General features: G+C 43.7%; 1 protein-coding gene across 1 annotated transcript; it reads right to left on the bottom strand.

Annotated features, from left to right (window-relative positions):
• Positions 1-293: 293 nt before the first annotated feature.
• LOC138373569 (prestalk protein-like) lies at positions 294-19,360 on the bottom strand. The gene is made up of 4 exons (XM_069339785.1): positions 19,204-19,360; positions 2,532-3,381; positions 846-1,470; positions 294-341 (listed from the first exon to the last, which is right to left on the bottom strand). Exons 1-4 carry the CDS (start codon positions 19,358-19,360, stop codon positions 294-296), a joined length of 1,680 nt encoding a protein of 559 aa, XP_069195886.1.
• Positions 19,361-22,310: the final 2,950 nt, after the last annotated feature.

Here is a 22,310-nt window from a genome sequence, read left to right as displayed (position 1 = left end):
AGACCCGACCCAATAGCGGCCAAATGCAACTGTCCTGCTACCTGGAAATATGGCAGACACAGAGTGTTGAACGACACGATTGTTCTCACACTGGCAGACCTTCTCTCTATAGAGGTGTTGAGAGTGTTCTGCTTCCTTTAGGAACACATTCTGAAGACCATAATAAACACAAGAGCCTTGCATTTCGTCGCTGCTTTATTTCCATACGTTAACAGATCTTTTTAGAAAACGATTCTCAATTGCTTGAAGGCGTTAGCTGATAAAGTTGAAGAAACCAAGAAACTTTATGCCACTTATTCATTTTTAATGCTTTTAATTTTTACTTTCTTAAGCACTTCACTCTGTTCATGTAAAGAGGAAAGGCCAGTTATATCCATGGCCCTCACCTCTACAGAGTTACGGGCTATTCATGCCCGTGCCACCATTTGGGTGGCTTAATCTTCATCAATCATCAATCTCTACAAAGCCACACCTTCAACGAAACTTTGCTCTTGATACATTTGAGAAAATCTCACTATTTCAAATGATTTCTCTAAGCAGAGTGAGATTATAAAAGCTGTTCAAGGTGAGGTAATGTTGACAGTCATGTAGTCTCCGCCCAGACAACTTCAGCGAGATTACTGTAGTTATGGATGTCTCAACCAGTCAACTGCAGCTGAGCTAACAGTACCAGTCTCGTAGCTGCACCAGTCAGCTGCAGCTGAGCTAACAGTGCCAGTCTTGAAGCTGCACCAGTCAGCTGCAGGTGAGCTAACAGTGCCAGTCTTGAAGCTGCACCAGTCAGCTGCAGCTGAGCTAACAGTGCCAGTCTCGTAGCTGCACCAGTCAGCTGCAGGTGAGCTAACAGTGCCAGTCTTGAAGCTGCACCAGTCAGCTGCAGATGAGCTAACAGTGCCAGTCTTGAAGCTGTACCACTCAGCTGCAGGTGAGCTAACAGTGCCAGTCTTGAAGCTCCACCAGTCAGCTGCAGGTGAGTTAACAGTGCCAGTCTTGAAGTTGTGCCTGGCAGCTGCAGGTGAGCTAACAGTGCCAGTCTTGAAGCTGTACCTGGCAGCTGCAGATGAGCTAACAGTGCCAGTCTTGAAGCTGCACCAGTCAGCTGCAGGTGAGCTAACAGTGTCAGTCTTGAAGCTGTACCTGGCAGCTGCAGGTGAGCTAACAGTGCCAGTCTTGAAGCTGCATAAGTCAGCTGTAGGTGAGCTAACAGTGTCAGTCTTGAAGCTGCACCAGTCAGCTGCAGATGAGCTAACAGTGCCAGTCTTGAAGCTGCACCAGTCAGCTGCAGGTGAGCTAACAGTGTCAGTCTTGAAGCTGTACCTGGCAGCTGCAGGTGAGCTAACAGTGCCAGTCTTGAAGCTGCATAAGTCAGCTGCAGGTGAGCTAACAGTGTCAGTCTTGAAGCTGCACCAGTCAGCTGCAGGTGAGCTAACTGTGCCAGTCTTGAAGCTGCACCAGTCAGCTGCAGGTGAGCTGACAGTGTGGGAACCGACCTGTGAGATTTATACTTAATTTAATTTATATGAATTTATATAGAATTTATATTTACGTTAATTTATATATTTCGGTAGCAATTTGTATGATGTTAAGTGGACTGTATTTCTGCAATAATCTCACAAATCGATCCACTACACATTAGGGGGGGGGTTCATATTGAATTTATATATATATATGCAGCCAATCAAACTACAGTATTAAACTACATATATTAGTATACATTGAAGAGGTTCCTTATCTTACTATACAGCAGGCTTAGTCCACCAGATATAACTAGGATGTAGACACCAAATTTCCTCGTGTGAGGCAGCTTCCATCACCCTGGTAACTGATACACAAAGTTTGCTTCCTCTTCTTGACCTGTCAAAAGGGTGCTAGCTAAAAGCCAGAATCCTAATATATGACAGTTATATCAGAGAAAACACTGTATAATGAATTATAAATACCAAGGCTTAATTACCTTTTATTAAGAGGCTGTTTGCATTCTAACCGGTCCGCCCTATCTACTGACATTAATGGCCAAAAATGATTAGATAAATGGGTTTCGGCTGAACACTTCCCTTGATTATTGTTGACAGCGTGTTGATGATGGTAGACCTTTGGTTTCCATAACACTTCGTCCAAGAGAAATAATAGGAGCCGAATTTGCTCCCTGCGCCTCTGTGGTCTTAAACAACAATGGCTGACCACTCCCTCACCACTGACGCCTCCCTCACATTGTAGAGATGTCAGTAACTGATAGAATGGTCACATTTACTTTGTTTTAATACTGATAATTAAGTTAATTAGAATAAGATGGTTTTATGATGGTAAAGTCCAAAGACTAATGTATTTAAGAATAATTCCCAGCAGAATAGCTGGTGAATTTATAATAGTATGTGGCAATGATATCCCGTTTTCTATAGACGGAAAGTTCCACTACAAGTTACATTTTCTATGGGTAAGTTGTGTATACAACGTAGCAATATTATCTGCAATTGCATTGATATTATTAAATGGTGTCGGATTTTTCGACAGTGTCAGTCTTGAAGCTGTACCTGGCAGCTGCAGGTGAGTTAACAGTGCCAGTCTTGAAGCTGAATAAGTCAGTTGCAGGTGAGCTAACTGTGCCAGTCTTGAAGCTGTACCAGTCAGCTGCAGGTGAGCTAACAGTGCCAGTCTTGAAGCTGTACCACTCAGCTGCAGGTGAGCTAACAGTGCCAGTCTTGAAGCTGTACCAGTCAGCTGCAGGTGAGCTAACAGTGCCAGTCTTGAAGCTGTGCCACTCAGCTGCAGGTGAGCTAACAGTGCCAGTCTTGAAGCTGTACCACTCAGCTGCAGGTGAGCTAACAGTGCCAGTCTTGAAGCTACATAAGTCAGCTGTAGGTGACCTAACAGTGCCAGCCTTGAAGCTACATAAGTCAGCTGCTGGTGAGTTAACAGTGCCAGTCTTGAAGCTACATAAGTCAGCTGTAGGTGACCTAACAGTGCCAGTCTTGAAGCTACATAAGTCAGCTGCAGGTGAGCTAACAGTGCCAGTCTTGAAGCTACATAGGTCAGCTGCTGGTGAGTTAACAGTGCCAGTCTTGAAGCTACATAAGTCAGCTGCAGGTGAGCTAACAGTGCCAGTCTTGAAGCTACATAAGTCAGCTGCTGGTGAGTTAACAGTGCCAGTCTTGAAGCTACATAAGTCAGCTGCAGGTGAGCTAACAGTGCCAGTCTTGAAGCTACATAAGTCAGCTGCAGGTGAGTTAACAGTGCCAGTCTTGAAGCTACATAAGTCAGCTGCAGGTGAGTTAACAGTGCCAGTCTTGAAGCTGTGCCAGTCAGCTGCAGGTGAGCTAACAGTGCCAGTCTCGCAGCTGCACCAGTCACCTTGTGATGATCGAAGTCCACACGCATGATCAGCTGTTACGATGTAAACATCACCAAGTCCTTACCCTAAACTCTCTTACTAATGATTGTAACCAAAACAAACAATTCTGTCGGTATACATGTGAATTTGGTTACGAAAATGGGGGTGGGTAGGGAAAAGGAAATAATGGGGAGATGGACAAGGGGTGAGAGGAGGAAGGGGTGTGGATATGAATGGAAGGGGAGAGAGTGGGGAGAGGGAAGGAGCAAAGGTGACTGGAAGGGTCGGGCGGCGCAAGTAGCAACACAAAGGAACACATTATTGGGTCCATCTCCACAGGTGCGTGCCCGCGCTTACTTTGTTTTTCCACCTCGTTGTTCCGCGGCCCTGACGAACGCCGCCACACGCAGCACGATCCTGTCTACTAACCTAATCATGCTTGCAGGGAGGGTTGAGATTCAGCTCTTTGGTCCCGTCTCACAACTGTGTTTACCTGGCCGGGATAATAACTTGTCCGTGACGACTTTGATGTCCAAGGGGCAGGATTTGTCCAAGCAAATGCCCAACTGCGTTGGGCATCTTTCCCTTGGCAGTTACGTTGCCGCCTGCGGGAATAGGCACTAAAAGCGGCGTCGATTCGACCTCGAATCAACGATATAATCGTCGATTCAACGTCGAATCATCGTCATTAACGGTAGCTGTGCCCACTGGGTATATTATCTTGGTGTCTATAACTCTTAGTACGTATTTGTCTATTCATAAAATGCACATTTAATATCATAAAATATGTTATTGCAATAGTTTTAAGTAAATAAACACTTCTGAACATTACATGTCATTGAAGGTAATGCTTGCTGACTGAGTCGGCACCCCTGGACCTACCCACTGCCCACAATACCAAACAGTAACGGTAATTTCTGGAGGCCCGGGTTCGAGTCACTTCTGGGGTGTGGAATTTTCATTTGCATATATGCTTGGGGACCATTCAAGGTTGTTCGCCTTCTGTTGCTCACGTTGCCCCACTAAAATGAAGTGATTTGATGAAATAGCTATGCCCAAGATTACCATCAAAGTGCCGCCGGGGGGGGGGAGGGGCTATCTTGAGGTTATCTTGAGATGATTTTGGGGCTTTTTTAGTGTCCCCGCGGCCCGGTCCTCGACCAGGCCTCCACCCCCAGGAAGCAGCCCGTGACAGCTGACAAACATCCAGGTACCTATTTTACTGCTAGGTAACAGGGGCATAGGGTGAAAGAAACTCTGCCCATTGTGTCTCGCCGGCGCCCGGGATCGAACCCGGGACCACAGGATTATAAGACCAGTGTGCGGTCCGCTCGGCCGACCTGCTCGTAGGTGAGGTGCGGTCATACTTGTCAAACATTGCGACAACTTTTAGGACCCTTGACAAGTCTTCTTTCGGAAAACTTGATCCAATACGAGAACGATTTGAAATGCAGCAAAACTGGAACCTGAACTAAGATCATCGGGGAAACTATTATAGGTTAAAGAAACTAAGAGCACTATAATACTAGTATAGGTTAAGGAAACTAAGACAAATAGCATAATATTATAGGTTAAGGGAACTAAACTTCACACAGAAGGAAGGAGAGTTTGAGGAGACTGATGGAAACAGATCAAAGTGCTGACAATCATCTACCAATTTTAACTGAGAATCAGCAGAACAAGAAGCCATGAGTTGAAACTCAGCAGTTTGCGAACAGCCTCGTTCATTGCTTCACATTTCTAAAAAGCTTGGGAATGTGAGCGGGTGGAATAAACAAGAAAGGAACACCCTTGAGGTTATCTTTGTACTTAGTATTAGGTTTACGTAGTAGGAGAAGAAAGGGTCAGGAGTTTTTTTATTAGATGACTGACATTAAGAAATCTTCCACCGGGGATCGATCCCCGGCGAAGGAGGAAACAAATGGGCAGAGTTTCTTTCACCCTGATGTGCCTGTTCATCTAAGAGCAAATAGGTACTTGGTAGACAACTGCTACGGGCTGCTTCCTGGGGGTGAGTGTGTGTGTGGAAAAAATCAAAATCAGTTGATTGATTGACAGTTGAGAGGCGGGACCAAAGAGCCAGAGCTCAACCCTCGCAAGCACAACTAGGTGAGTACACACACACACACACACACACACACACACACACACACACACACACACACACACACACACACACAGATGGTTGGGCAGACTGCATATTTCTGGACTGCCAAAAAGCCTTTGATACAGTACCGCACATGAGACTGCTGTTCAAGCTCGAGAGGCAGGCGGGGGTGGGGGGAAAGGTCCTAGAATGGATAAGGAACTACCTAACAGGAAGGAGCCAAAGAGTTACGGTAAGGGGCGAGAAGTCGGACTGGCGAACAGTAACAAGTGGAGTACCACAAGGATCGGTGCTGGGACCAATTCTATTTCTTGTATATGTTAACGACATGTTTACAGGCGTAGAGTCCTACATGTCGATGTTTGCGGATGATGCAAAGTTGATGAGAAGAGTTGTGACAGATGAGGATTGCAGGATCCTCCAAGAGGACCTGAACAGATTGCAGAGATGGTCAGAGAAATGGCTACTAGAATTCAACACGAGCAAATGTAAAGTTATGGAAATGGGACTAGGAGATAGGAGACCAATGGGACAGTACACAATGAAGGGGAACAGCCTACCTGTAACGACGCGTGAAAGAGACCTGGGGGTGGACGTAACACCTAATCTATCTCCTGAGGCACATATTAATAGGATAACGACAGCAGCGTACTCTACACTGGCAAAAGTTAGAACATCATTCAGAAACCTAAGTAAGGAGGCATTTAGGGCGCTTTACACTGCCTACGTAAGGCCAGTCTTAGAGTATGCCGCCTCATCATGGAGTCCCCATCTGAAGAAACATATAATGAAACTGGAAAAGGTTCAGAGGTTTGCAACGAGACTCGTCCCAGAGCTACGAGGGATGGGGTATGAAGAGCGCCTGAGGGAATTGTGCCTTACGACACTAGAAAGAAGAAGGGAGAGGGGGGACATGATAGGAACGTATAAGATACTCAGAGGAATTGACAGAGTGGACATAGACGAAATGTTCACACGGAATAGTAACAGAACGAGAGGACATGGATGGAAGCTTGAAACTCAGATGAGTCACAGAGATGTTAGGAAGTTTTCTTTTAGCGTGAGAGTAGTGGGGAAATGGAATGCACTTCAGGAACAGGTTGTGGAAGCAAATACTATTCATAATTTTAAAACCAGGTATGATAGGGAAATAGGACAGGAGTCATTGCTGTAAACAACCGATGCTCGAAAGGCGGGATCCAAGAGTCAATGCTCGATCCTGCAGACACAACTAGGTGAGTACAACTAGGTGAGTACACACACACATCGGGGGCTGGGTTGTTGAGTGGACAGCGCTCTAAGCTCGTGGACCTAGGGTCCAGGGGCCAGATTCACGAAGGTACTTACGAAGGTTTTTCTTCTTAGCTACGAATATTTTCCTTCTTAGCGCCTTCGTGGCGGCTATGTCAGTATTCAGGTAGCTATACTAAAGTGAAAAACCTTCGTAAGTTTGGTCCGGCATCTAAGTGTGGTGTCGACCACTCGTAGCTTTACGTAAACTGGATATAACTCAATTTTTCTCTACTACATAACACTGGGATCGATTTTAAGATTTTGGAACATAAACAAAAGATTATAGCTATTAAATCTCGTGAAGAGTAGTCCTTCGTGTTAGTTATATATGCATTCTCTGCTTGAAACGTTGAGTAAATATGTCTTTTATGATATTAGAATTAATTTTATAATAGCTAGATATTATACCAGTAGTTATTAAGTAAATAAACACTGGTGGACATGAAATATGAGAGAAGGTGTGAGACCTGCCTGATGGGATCATTTACTATCACCAAATGCTCCTGTTCACCTTGTCGTAAGGGTGTACCTTAGCTATACATACCTATTTCTAATTTATTTAGTTTAGTTTTATTTTTAAATTAAATCTGGGTGAGACATAAAATAAAAATATGCTGCACAAATGATGTTAGGTAAGGAGAAGGGTAAAAATGTCAAAAACTTTATTCATTGAATACTTAAAGCTATAATTATGACTATATGGACTATTAAAAAAGAGAGAGGGAAATAGGGGTCCAAGACCTCTTCCTGTTACACAACTTGGGTGTGAAACAAGTAATTATTAAAAGGAGGCACCATGCTGGGATGGCTATGTAGCAGTAAGGCAGTGAGGTGAGGCAGCTACTTATTTGAGAAATGCTTATTTTATTTACCCTATAAGCTGAGGCAGCTTATTTTATTTGAGGAATACACCGCGGATTCCTCTACATTTAGCATTTAGAGGAATCAGCCGTGTCCAAGACCTCTTCCTGTTACACAATTTGGCTGTGTGTAACCAAACTAGAAGTGCTCTACAAATCAAGGGACCCAGAATGTGGAATGACCTCCCGAATCATGTCAAAGGCTGTACCTCTCTCAACCAGTTTAAGAGTAAAACCAAATACTACCTAATTAACTCCATGTAACCTACCTTACTCCCTAAATGTCAACCCATGTCTTGCTATTTTTTAAAAATGCTGTTCACCAACGTGTACAATTGCAGATTTCTGCTATGTTATCCCCCCTTTTTTTATTTTTTATTCCTTCTTTCGACACAATTTATACCTAATCCCGATTACTATTAAGTTTGAGTCTAAGTGTTTTCCCCCACACCTTGCCCGAAATGATATGAGTATTAGTGGCTTTAGGTATTTTATGTACTAGCTCTGTCTATAAATCCAACATTATGTTTGTAAATCAACTGTATGTACTTTTCCGGAATAAAATATATTTATTAATCAGTAAGTAAGTATTAAAAGAAGGCACCAAGCTGGGAAGGCTATGTAGCACCATTGTATGTAACAATAAACCAATTTGTTTAACAAACAATGCACCTGTATGGTAAAACAAATCCTGTCAGCTGTAAAAATATTGATGCAGTTATTTAAATAAAAAAAATATAATGAAAGAAATATTACTGGTTTATTTTTATCCTACCTTTTGTACTGCACAGTATATCCAAGGAAGTGAAAATTGAGACATAATGCACAAGTTAATGAATGATTAAAAATGATTAGCATGGATTAGCAGTTCGAAAGAAATATGACTATTACATATTAACATGAGATCTTAATGATCCATGGTTAACATGATTTAATAAGGATAATACAGTACTTGTAATAATACAAACTATAATTTAAAATGTTTATTACTGATTTTTTTTATTAAGATTAGTTATACGCAGCAATGTGCTGCTACCCTAGTCTATATGGAATATTACACAGTGTAGATAAAAAACTAGTTATAAGTTTATCTAATACTCCCATCTCACAGAATGGTTAGACATACATGGAATCAAGGTAGAAAATACCAGCCTCAATACAAAAAACAAATAAACTCTGACTAAACAACTCTTCACGATTTTCACAAGAGGTAAGCGCTGAATCATGAAAATATTATATTATATTTACTCTTACCAGTTTCTACAAGACTCCTCTCAAACTATGTATTTTTTAACATGTTTTGGTATACACAGCAATGTGCTGCTTCCCTATTCTGTGTGAAGGACCACACAGTGTAGATCAAAAACCAGCTACAAGCTCATCCAACATCCTCACCTCACAGGATGGCCAGTCATACATGGAATCAGGAGAGAACAAAATACTTATGGCTGATCTATTAGCCTCCACTGGCAAAATTTTGGTGCAGCACACGAATATCTTCCAATATTCTTGAGTGTATGAAGTAATTACAGAGGTCAAAGTACCTCATACCATTTGGTATGAAGTCACTGATAACAGGGCAATCACAGATAGTGTTGGAGAGTATGTTCTCTAATGTAGGACTGAAAACATGTTTTTTCCACCAAGAGGTTATAAACCCATGGAACCGCCTACCCGCTGAAGCCTTAAATGCCAAATTCCAGCTAAAAATTATCATTAAGCCAATTGGCGGGCCCTTTAACAAGCCGCCGGCTTTCTGTCCTCGTCGAGGCCATTAGATAGTTAGCGAATCTTCCGAGCAACAAGGACAGCTACACAGTATCTCTTAGAATTACGTATGTAAACAACAAATGTAACATATTTGTTTACTACAATGTCGGTGCTGCCTGAACAAGTTGAAAAAACATAGTTTAACTTCGAAATATACTAATTTTATAAGAAAATTCGACGTAAATAGGAGGCAGTAGATCTCCGATAAGCCAGCGCTAAATCTTCAATATGAAGAATGTTGCTGCTCTCTGATTGGCCAAACGAAACACAGTAGTGACCTCTAGAGGAACCCAGGTGACCCAGACCCAGAACCCAAATATCTTCCTAAGTGGACCTACGTGAATTGCACCTAAGCATCTTCTTAGGGCACACTTAGGAACCTTCGTAGCAAACCTACTTACGAAGTAATACATGGAGCTTTTTTTTTTTTGAGATATATACAAGAGTTGTTACATTCTTGTACAGCCACTAGTACGCGTAGCGTTTCGGGCAGGTCCCTGGAATACGATCCCCGCCGCGAAGAATCGTTACAGCTTCGACGTTAGAGCTTCGTGCATCTTGGTCCAGGTTTCGATCCCAGCAGCCGGCGGAAAAACAAATGGGCAGTTTCTTTCACCCTGATGCATCTTTTACCGAGCAGTAAATAGATACCTGGGAGTTAGACAGCTGCTACGGGCTGCTTCCTGGGTGTGAGTGTACTCACCTATTTGTGCTTGCGTGGGTTGAGCTCTGGCTCTTTGGTCCCGCCTCTCAACCGTCAATCAACTGGTGTACAGGTTCCTGAGTCTATTGGACTCTATCATATCTACACTTGAAACTGTGTATGGAGTCAGCCTCCACCACATCAGTGCCTAATGCATTCCATTTGTCAACCACTCTTACATTAAAAAAAATATTTTTAATAACTGTGGCTCATTTGGGCACTCAGTTTCCACCTGTGTCCCCTAGTGCGTGTGACCTTAGTGTTAAATAGCCTGTCATTATCTACCCTGTCAATTCTTCTAAGAATCTTGTACGTGGTGATTATATCCCCCCTAAGTTTTCTGTCTTCTAGGTATGTGAGGTTCAATTCCCGTAGTCTCTCCTCGTAGCTCATACCTCTCAGCCCGGGTACTAGTCTGTAGCAAACCTTTGAACTTTTTCCAGTTTAGTCTTATGGTTGACTAGATTGTGATTCCATGCTGGGGCTGCATACTCCAGGATTGGTCTGACATATGTGGTATACAAAGTTCAGAATGATTCCCTGCACAAGTCACTAAATGCCGTTCTTATGTCAGCCAGCCTTGCATATGCGGCTGATGTTATCCTCTTAATATGGGCTTCTGGGGACAGGTCTGGCGTGACATCAACCCCCAGGTCTTTCTCTCTCTCTCTCTCTGACTCTTGAAGAATTTTATCTCCCAAATGATACCTTGTATCTGGCCTCCTGCTCCCTACACCTATCTTCATTACAATACATTTGCTTGGATAAAACTCTAACAACCATTCGACCATTCCTTTAATTTGACTAGGTCTTTTTGAAGCCTCAAGCAGTCCTCTTCTGTCTTAATCCTTCTCATAATTTTGGCATCGTCAGCAAACATTGAGAGGAATGAGTCTGTACCCTCCAAGAGATCGTTTACGTATATCAAAAACAGGATTGGACCGAGTACAGAGCCCTGTGGGACTCCACTGGTGACTTCACGCCAATCTGAGGTCTCACCCTTCACTGTAACTCTTTGCTTCCTATTGCTTAGGAAGCAAGCCCTTATCCCTTAGTAATCCTTTAGGACCCTTATCCACTGGAGCACTCTACCAGTTACTCCTGCCTGTCTCTCCAGCTTATGTACCAGAATCATATGGGAGACTGTGTCAAAGACTTTCCGACAGCCCAAAAAATGCAGTCCGCCCAGCCTTCTCGTTCCTGCTTAATCTTTGTCACCTGATCGTAGAATTCTATTAAGCCAGGAAGTCAAGATTTACCCTCCCTGAACCCATGTTGGCGATTTGTGACGAAGTCCCTTCTCTCCAGTTGTGTTACTAGATTTTTCCTCACGATCTTCTCTATCACTTTGTATGGTATACAAGTTAAGGACACTAGCCTGTAGTTCATTGCCTCTTGTCTGTCACCCTTTTTGTACAATGGGACTACATTAGCCGCCTTCCATATTTCTGGTAGTTCTCCCACCTCCAGTGCCCTAATATTCACTATGGAGAGAGGCAAGCAGAGGGCCTCTGCACACTCTTTCAATACCCATGCTGAGATCCTGTCTGGACCAACAGCCTTTCTCACATTCAGATCCAACAGGTGTCTCTTGACCTCATCTCTCGTAATTTCGAACCCTTCCCATGCCGCCTGGTTTACTGTCCCCTCTCCAAGCGCAGAGACCTCACTATATTCTATTGTGAAGACCTCCTGGAACCTCTTGTTGAATTCTTCACACACCTCTTTGTCTTTCTCTGTATACCTGTCCTCGTCTGTTCTAAGTTTCATTACCTGTTCTTTCACTGTTGTTTTCCTCCTGATGTGACTGGAGTAGCTTTGGACCGTTCTTGGCTTTGCTTACTATATCATTTTCATAATTTTTCTATGCTTCCCTTCTCACACTAACATACTCATTCCCAGTTCTCTGGTATCTCTCTCTACTTTCTGGTGTTCTGTTATTTCTGAAGTTCCTCCACGCCCTTTTGTTCAGTTCCTATGCTTCCATACATTCCCTGTTAAACCATGGATTCTTCTTTTGCTTCTCGGATATTTCCCTTTGGGCAAGGATAAACCTGTTTACTGCCTTCTGACCCTTTCGGGTGACATAGTCCATCATGTCTTGTACAGACTTAGCTCTGATGTCAGTGTCCCATGGTATATCACTTAGGGAACTTCTCATCCCCTCATAATTCCCCTTGCGGTATGCCAGCCTTTTGTTTTCTAGTTTTTTTGGGGGGAGATAAGTCCAAGCTCTACCAAGTACTCAAAGATCATTACACTGTGATCACTCATTCCCAAGGGGCTTCCATCTTAACTTCCCTTATATCCCACTCATTTAGGGTGAATATGAGACCATGCATAGCTGGTTCATCCTCCCCTCTCATTCTTGTCGGGCCCTTGACGTGTTGGCCTAGAAAGTTTCTTGTGACCGCGTCCCGCAGCTTAGATCTTCAAGTATCTGGTCCTCCATGTGGGTCTCTGTTCTTCCAATCTATCTTCCCGTGGTTGAAGTTCTCCATGATTAGTAGTCCAGATACATTCCTGTTAGCAACAGAAGCTGCTCTCTCTATTATGTTAATGGTGGCCATATTGTTTCTATCATATTCCTGTCTGGGTCTTCTGTCATTTGGTGATGAATTATATATGACTACGACTATAATCTTTTGTCCTCCAGTTGTTATGGTACCTGTTATGTAGTCACTGAAACCTTCACAGTCCTGAATAACCATCTCTTCAAAATCCCAGCCTTTTCTTACCAGCAGAGCTACACCACCACCACAACCTCTTCCTTCTCTCTCTCTCTTTTTCCACATAACATAGTAGTCCTGTGGGAACACTGCATTTGTTATAGTTTTCGTTAGCTTTGTTTCTGTAAGTGCTATTTTGTCTGGGGTTTCTTCTAGTACCCATTCTCCAAGTTCATTTGCTTTATTTGTAATTCTATCTATGTTAGCGTACATTGCCTTGAGGCTCACTTTCTTCTGTCCCTACTCAAATCGCCTCCTTGGTGAATGTCCTGCTGACGGGGGAAACTGTTCCAAGGGTGTGAGGATTTGTGAGGTGGATAACAGGATTCTCAGAAGATACTGGGGTGAGGAGTGGGGGGTCAAGTGAAGGGGGGGGACAGGGAGGGTATGGGATGAAGGGGGAGGGAGGGAGGAATGAAAGGAAAAGGGGGGGGGGGGAAACATGGCGGGAGGGGAGGAGGGGTAGAAGGGTGGGAATGGCGTGGGGGGGGAGGGATATTTGGCTGAGCATTTGAGTGGGGGCAAGGAGGGTTTGGGGTATGGGAGTTTCCTATGCTGAGGAGGGTGGTGGGGTTGTCCTCTCCTCTGGTGTTACTGGGTAGCTGGTTGTAGATTCCCTCCTCACCTATGGGGATGTTGTGTTGGGCGCTGTGATTTCCTGGTTTTCCACTCTCTCCTGGCGCCCCTGTGCTTTTTTTTGTTCCATAGACGTGGCCACACATTTACAATGCAAACCAGCATATATACATTTTCTTCAGTCCTCCATGGACAGGGTTAGAGGTGTGTTAAACATGTAGTTCAGGGATTTATTGAACAATCAACAACAGAAGTTGATTCGGTGCTTTTAAAATGCTAAGCTGACCTAAGTAAAGGACTCACCGAACACTTTATGTAGGGCATACGTAAATCTGTGTATTTACGTATGCCCTACATAAAGTTTTCGATGAGTCCTTTACGTAGTGTCATTAATGTGCATTTCCAAAGGTGAAGTGTAATTCTGAGCAGCTTCCATATATACTTAATACACATACATATAAATACACACACACACATATACGTATATATACATATATACATACATATGCATATATACATACATATATACTCACGCATGTATTCATGTATTCATATACATTTGTCTCTTTTACTCTGACAGGGTGAGATAGCTGATAGAGAAACTAGTGTGTACTTAATCACTGAAGGTGACTAAGGTGCTTTTACAAGCTCAGGATACAGAGTTACATCACATACATACATTGTATAATTGATACATTACATGGTCAATCTATAATGAGTACATTGGGTACAGGTCCAATATATCACCAAGAGTTCCAGTACTCATAGTAATTACTGAGTTTAGCATACCTTAGCCCAGGAGGGCGAAAGTCAGTCAATATGGGACATTCAGCAATATAAATGTTCAAGAGAGTGCATGTTTTCTCTTTCACAAAGTTGACACATTGTGTACTCGACATTTGGGTTTTGAGAAAGTTGCCAGATATGTCTATAACCCAGGCGTATTCTGGCCACTATAACATCATATTGCCGAGTTCTTGTTCTATTAGTCCCATATGTGAATGTCTCCTCACGATATCTATCATAATATTTAATGCTACAACTTTCAGGTCTTTGTGAATTTGTTAGGTCGATGAGATCTTCATTACATATTTGTTAAAGTATTTTCTTTGTCACTGCTAATGAAACACCCATATCAATTTCTACCACTGGTTTTCTACAGGCTGTCTTTGCAAGCATATCAACAGTGTCATGCCTTAAGATGCCAACATGTGATGGTATCCATAGGAATTTAATTTCAAATCTGTTTTCTTTAGCAGCTAAAACATTCATTCGAATATCACTGACTGTTTTCTGGGTGTCACTACTATGTGCATTCAATGCCAGGAGTGCACTCTGCGAGTCACAATATACAAGTCCACTGCCTTTGTCTTTTAAAAATTCAGTGGCCAAGGTATATGCCTGCAAGTTCGGTTTGAGTTGTACTTGCCAAGTCATTGACGCGCTTCATTGCTTATGTACGAAAGAAGATTGTTCAAATATATTACATGCACATCCGGTACATCGTCCACCTTCTTCTACAGAACCGTCGGTATAGCACTGATACACATCGTTACCCACACTCTGAGTACTCTCAGTGATGCTTTTCAGTGTTAACTGTTTTAATAATGTAGAGTGCACACTATCTTTCTTGGGTGCATTTACAAAATCAACTGATAGATCCCAGTTATCCCGTGGAGTAATTTGTTGATTGAGTTGGGTACGTATTTAATATTTTGATGAAGTTGGCTACCTTGTAGAACCAAAATGCATAATCAGATTTCGTTCTTCTTCTATAGACCTCAGGTGAGTGCAGCATATTAGAAAGTTTAGCTTGAAACTTCATGTGTTGCCTAGATCTATTCAATGCCTTCACGCCGAAAACTGTGCTAATAGACAAAATTCTCTCACTTATGGTAGGTAACTTTAACTCTGCTCTCATATTAACTATTCTCGTGGACTTTGGAGCCCCAAGGATGAGACGCATAGCTTCATTTGGCAAGGTTCAGGGAGATTTAAGTTTTTTGTCTGTATACAGTGAGATGTGAGTGTGTGTGTGTGTGTGCTCACCTATTTGTGCTTGCGGGGGTTGAGCTCTTTGGTCCCGCTGTGTGTGTGTGTGTGTGTGTGTGTGTGTGTGTGTGTGTATGTGTGTGTGTGTGTGTGTGTGTGTGTGTGTGTGTGTGTGTGTGTGTGTGTGTGTGTGTGTGTGTGTGTGTGTGTGTGTGTGTGTGTGTGTGTGTGTGTGTGTGAAAAAAAATAGTAGTTAGTAACAGTTGATTCATTGACAGTTGAGAGGAGGGCCGAGGGAGCAGAGCTCAACTACCGAAAGCACAACTAGGTGAATACACACACACACACACACACACACACACACACACACACACACACACACACACACACACACACACACACACACACACACACACACACACTCACATCTCACACTGTATGCAGACAAAAAATTTAAATCTCCTGAAACCTTGCCAAATGAAGCTATGCGTCTCATCCTTGGGGCTCCAAAGTCCACGAGAATAGTTAATATGCACTACTATATGATATATGATAGATATGTACATCTCGTCGAGTAAATCAAGGTGAGTACATCTAGGCGAGTAGATATAGTTCAGTACATCTGAGTACTTGTTGGTAAGTACATCTAGGTGAGCACACGCGCTTGCCAACATGCTCGTCAGGAGCCATCATGACCCCATTAAAACGTCCATTGTGGGGAGCTGTGGCAGAGGGCGAGGCTCGTTATTGTCATGACCCAAGTCAGAGACTGCCAGAGATTACTGACCCAAGTCTGAGACTGCCAGGGGGGATTACTGCCACGAAATATGTGAAGATCCCCCCGTCTTAAATCCCACAGTCTTTACCACCCCCAGCGGGAAATTATCTGATTATATAATTAGCATATTTAAGGATTTGTGCCAAGTTGTGGTGAATGGAAGGTGGTAACTGAGAGAGAGAGAGAGAGAGAGAGAGAGAGAGAGAGAGAGAGAGAGAGAGAGAGAGAGAGAGAGAGAGAGAGACAGACAGACAGACAGACAGACAGAGAGACAGAGAGACAGAGAGACAGAGAGAAAGAGAGAGACAGACAGACAGAGAGAAAGAGAGAGACAGACAGACAGAGATAAAGCCATATTCGGATGGAAGAAGGAATAATGAATTACGAGAAAGAGAGACGGAGAGAAGTGTAATACCCTATAATGTGTGCCGAACATACATGCTTGCAACACTGCACACACTCCTTAGTACAGTGTGAAGATCCTGTCTTGACTAATTTATATACATTCAACCAATACATAAATGTATGAAAACCTGGATGTCTACAAGTGTATACCGTGGTTATTTGTCGGTCCTTATTTTAACAAATTCACAAGAAGATTCTTGTAACTTTTATGTTTAAGAGAGGCAAGAAACGCAGGACTTTGCTGAAGACTTCAACGTCGTTTTCTGGATTTTTATTCGAGGTAAATATCTGTTCGCCGATGGCGTAGCAATTGTTCTGTTCTTCGTCCATATTTGGATAATGTAGTAATTTGTTTCTGTAAAGACCTTTGCAATGGCACTTGCCTCTTAGTTTTAATACCATTCTTTACAAAAAGATATGTGAATTATTACTTTCTAATTTTCAATGTTTCCTACCTGAATTCACATAAATTTATTTAGAAACAAATGATAAATTTACAAAGAAATTTCAGAATAATCCCAGAGTTACAGCCCCGCTCCTGTGCTAGGTAAGTCCACTACGGGCTCACCATAGCCCGTGCTACTTGCAACGTTTTGTTCCGTGTAGCTCAATCTAAAGCCACAACAATTTGAGAATAATTACAACAAAAATATATTTAATGATTATATTACTATGTACAATCTTTGGGACCAGCTTTTGGTTGTGACAGTTTTAAGCCCGTCATGGTTCAGTAGGTAGCGAGTGTGTCTGGGGAAGTCCAGGGGTGTGAGTCTTGTCTCATTACATGGCCTCAATATTTGCTCTTGAGTAAAGTGTTTTAGTTTATATTGAAGGAGTTACATAAACTGTTTGATTCCCTGGCTTCTGGTCCTCGTTTTGAGGACGATTTACCTGTCTCTTCAGCAGACATTTCGAAGACGAAACACTGAATTTTGAGTGCAGCTCGAGCCATTCAGCCATCATGACCCCTTAACCAGACATTACCAGAATGAGTTAAACTTTTATTTCTCTAATAGTATACAATATTAGACAAACATTAATACACAAGTTGTATACAGTGTTCGTGGGGGATATGTGTAAGCCTCGTAGCATGAGGATTCCAGGAACAAAGACTATCTCTTACACAAAATGTGACTCCGGTGTTGTGCTCTGTAATAATGGACATTTTAGTAATGATAACGGGATTTTATTTAAATAATATTCCTAACATTACAGCAGAGAAGATATCATCCGTGCGAAAACTATTAGTTTGAACGTGAGAGTTAATTTAATTGTTTATTGCTATTGTTTTTACTTCTCATGTGATGCAGCGCTCGTGGCTAGTGAAGGTAGTTGATGTGTGCTAGTGATCACCTCTCCCTGTATATCCCTGCTTCTCGGTGTGTATAGGCTATACTCCTACATTATGTTCTGAATTAAAGTATACTCGTAGTATTCTAGTATAAAGAACGGTTGGTCAGAAAGGTATTGTTGAGGTCGTAATAACACTCGCCAGAGGGTTATTACGACCTCGAAAGGCTTATTAGCCTCGAAAGGCTTATAGTTATTAAGCCTCGAAAGGCTTATAGTTATTAAGCCTCGAAAGGCTTATAGTTTATATAACAGACAACCGACCTCGGCAGCCACACTCCCGCTACCGTTGGTTGACCAACAGTGAACACTGGAGTGCTTGAAATTCACTCAGGAGATCACCCTGTACGCCTCTTGTTCTTGGAGGAGTTCAACATCACATATTAAGGGGTGTGGCTCCAACACTGGCCTCGTTGTCCAGTGTACACACCCTACTTGAGCCGCCATGACTCCCCACTCTCTCCTTGTTTGGTATGATCTAAATCCCCCTTTTCGAATTAGTACTCCCTGCCACCCTATCCGCAGCTGTGATCCTTTCTCTCTCCTGCTTGCGAGGAAGCCTCACCAGGACAGGAGCAAACGCCAGCTAACAATACACATTTAATAATCGAAAAACAAATACAATACGTGACATAAAAACATTAAAATAGTATCATACAACACTCTCAAAGCTGTTACAGCCCGGTAACAATTCAACACCCAATCCTGGCTTCACCAACCATCCATATCAAGTGACTGCCCAACTCTTGGCTTACCACTTACTACTCCCTCACTAAGTGTGTGTGGGGGGGGGGGGGGTGAAATCTCGTCATAACAATGTTATACACTCAGCCCTAAAACTATATAAACTCAGCCTGTGGCTGAAACACCAGAAACCTCTGCAGAAATATTCCCCGACACAAGAAGCAGTCAATCTCCCACCTTACACTGCGTCTTACACGCCAATAAGTATTCAAGCACTTCCCTTATACATTCCTGAGTATCCACCATAAACCTTTGCTCTGCTCCTGGAGGTTCACTACCATATATATCTCTAGGTCCTCCAAAATACTCAAAAGTACACTTCTGCAGTTCTCCCTAAGCTGCTGCACAATGAAGTCCTCTTCAAACACCAGTGATGCTTCACCACTGATTCCACGGTGACATTGGAAACTCTTCTTCACTGTTCCTTTACACTGCTTCAGGTCAACTCCTCACTATGGAGTTCTGCTCTCCCACAGATTTCAGCATACACTTCTCCAGCCTCGAAGTTTCCTCCATTAACTCCTTCCCTGGCCTCGAAGTTCTTCCATCAACTCCTCCCCAAACAAACCTGCAATTCCATTGCCATGCCAATAAGAATGTTTCCATACTAAAATATAATTAAATGTATCCACAGAAAATAAAACTCCATCTGACATCTCCTTAAACTCTAACACGTCGCCACGACGGTACTCCTCTATCGTGGGCGAGGTCCACTCTGGGAACATGTCCAGACATGCTGCTGGCCGCCGCCGCCAGCCGGTGGCTAACCCCCCCCCCCCCTCCCTCAGTCATCCACTGACCTTCGTCGAGGGAGGACGTATTACTCCTCCCTCCAATATGTTCTCCTATCTCTACCCCTCATAATATGGCGACCAAACACTGTGAGGGGTGAGGTCTCGGAGTGGTGTGGCGTCACCAGTGGAGTTCCACAGGGATCAGTCCTTGGACCCATATTGTTTCTGGTATATGTAAATGATCTCCCAGAGGGAATAGACTCGTTTCTCTCAATGTTTGCTGAAGATTCAAAAATTATGAGGAGGATTAAGACAGAGGAAGACAGTATGAGGCTACAAGATGATCTAGACAAGCTAAAGGATACTAAGGTTCAATCCAAGTAAATGTAAGATATTGAAACTAGTTTGAGAAAATAGAAGGCCAGACACGGGATACCGGGATACCGAATTGTAGATGAAGTCCTTCACGAAACGGACAGAGAGAAAGATCTAGGAGTTGATAAGCCAAACCCGTCACCTGAAGGCCACATAAAAAGAATATCATCGGTGGCGTATGCGAGGCTGGCTAACACCAGAACTGCCTTCAGAAACCTGTTTAAGGAATCTTAGCGAACCTTGTATTCCATGTATATAAGACCAATTTTGGATTATGCGGCCCCAGCATGGAGCCCGTACCTTGTCAGGCACATGATGAAGCTGGAAAAAGCTGAGAGGTATGCCACCAGGCTAGTCTCAGGACTAAGAGGCATGAGTTACGAGGAAAGGCTGCATGAAATGCACCTCACGTCGCTGAAAGACAGAAGAGCTCAGGGAGACGTGATCACCACATACAAAATTCAGGAAAATTGACAGGGTAGACAAGGATGGATTATATAACACGATACACGCACAAGGGGACACAGGTGGCAGCTGAGTACCCAAATGAGCCACACAGACGTTAGAAAGAACTTCTCTAGTGTCAGAGAGGTTAGTAAATGGAATGCACTAGAAGGCGATGTGATGGAGGCAGACTCCATATACAGTTTCAAAGATGGAGCTTTAGAAGCTCAGGAATCTGTACACCAGTGGATTGATGATTGAGAGGCGGGACCAAAGAACCATAGCTAAACCCCCGCAAGCACAACTAGGTAAATACAGCTAGGTGAGTACTCACCTGAAAGGTGAGCATCACACGTAACCATAGCCTGTAGCGCACATTAAACGTTTATCATGAAAAGCATATGCAAGTTTAGCGTATGTGAGAACTGCCTTCATAAATATTGATAAGAAGGCCTTCAGAACATTATACCACGTAAGTCAGACCAAACTCAGCAAGTGCAGCGCTAGAAATTTCACTCCACTGGAGGGGAGATGAAGCGAGAAAGGTGCATATAAGGTGGATGAGAGTCTGGATAATCAACAAACTATCCAAAATGAGCCACATGGCCATCACTCAGAATATAGCCGTAGAGGAAATGAAGAAGTGAAATGAATTACATAAAGTCAGACACAACAAACCCCAAATGTTTTGGGACCAAACACACCATCCGTGAGCTGAACCTCAAACACCACAACCTTAGTTAGTAAACTACAACAAAACTATCCAATAGTTGGAACTATGAATAAAACAACCTTAAATCTTGGCATGAGAGGGAATGAAGACTTGGGAAAAAACATTCTTTCTGATTCTCTGTCAATCTTGCGTTCAGCACCCCTCTTTCCCCTCCCCGTCCTCCCCTCTCACGCTGTGTTATCCCGTCACTATGTTACTGTCAGCCAGCGCCTCCCTTCCACACAAGCACAGACCACACAATCTGCCAGGAGCGGCAGGCTACTCCCACACCAACGACTCTAAGATGGCAGACTTGCTTCCGTGTTCTCCCGAGGAGAGCCACGGCGCCTGGCTCTATGTGTAGATTGGCTGGCTGGCTGGCTGACTGGCTGGCTGACTGGCTGGCTGGCTGACTGGCTGGTTGGCTGGCTTGCTGGTTGGCTGGCTGGCTGGCTGGCTGCCTGGCTGGCTGGCTGGCTGACTGGCTGGCTGGCTTGCTGGCTGACTGGCTGGCTGACTGGCTGGCTTGCTGGCTGACTGGTTGGTTGACTGGCTGGCTGACTGGCTGGCTGGCTGACTGGCTGGCTGGCTGACTGGCTGGCTGGCTGGCTGCCTGGCTGACTGGCTGGCTGGTTGGCTGACTGGCTGGCTGACTGACTGGATGACTGGGTGACTGATTGGCTGGCTGGCTGACTGGCTGGCTGTCTGACTGGTTGGCTGGCTGGCTGGCTGGCTGACTGAATGACTGGCTGACTGACTGACCGGCTGGCTGACTGGCTGGCGGGCTGAATGGCTGACTGGCTGGCTGGCTGGCTGGCGGGCTGACTGGCTGACTGGCTGGGTGGTTGGCTGGCTGACTAACTGGCTGACTGGCTGGCTGACTGGCTGACTGACTGGCTGGCTGACTGGGTGGCTGGCTGACTGGCTTGCTGGCTGGCTGGCTGACTGACTGGATGACTGGGTGACTGACTGGCTGGCTGACTGGCTGGCTGACTATCTACCTACCTAGAAAGGCCTTAGAAACTCAGGGACTGATGAAAGATGTCTTATACGTAAAGATCTTCACATCTGAAGGAGAGGGAAGATGGGTCTCGCACAGATGAATTGCCTGTAAGGCTGTCCAGAAGACAAAGATGGCTTGAACAAAGCTTGTTATTGGTGAATATATCTTGTGGGCCGGGACAGCATGAATGGGCATTTTCTTAAAGACCCTGATGGATAGCTGCCAAGGCTCAGGATGGCCCTTACGGATCTACGCTTATCCTTAAATGCAAAAATATTAAACTATTATATATAAACAAATCGATGATTCAACTTGATTGAGATAATGTTTATTCACTTGTGTCGGAAAGATGGCACACACAATATAAACCTCTAGTTGGAATGGGTCAGGATAAGGATATGAGATAG

Source organism: Procambarus clarkii, chromosome 42 (genome assembly GCF_040958095.1).
Source record: "Procambarus clarkii isolate CNS0578487 chromosome 42, FALCON_Pclarkii_2.0, whole genome shotgun sequence".
Classification (NCBI taxonomy): domain Eukaryota; kingdom Metazoa; phylum Arthropoda; class Malacostraca; order Decapoda; family Cambaridae; genus Procambarus; species Procambarus clarkii.
Note: the sequence above shows the minus strand (reverse complement) of the source record. Positions and strands in the feature narration are given on the sequence as shown.

What these genes read in the sequence shown, in the direction of transcription:
- LOC138373569 (XM_069339785.1), bottom strand. Translation starts at nt 19,360, where the DNA reads ATGTTCCCAGAGTGGACCTCGCCCACGATAGAGGAGTACCGTCGTGGC. An exon ending in GCATGGCAATGGAATTGCAG is followed by an intron (nt 3,382 to 19,203) that starts GTTTGTTTGGGG and finishes ACATCGTAACAG; the next exon opens with CTGATCATGCGTGTGGACTT. An exon ending in AACTCACCTGCAGCTGCCAG is followed by an intron (nt 1,471 to 2,531) that starts GTACAGCTTCAA and finishes CCACACTGTCAG; the next exon opens with CTCACCTGCAGCTGACTGGT.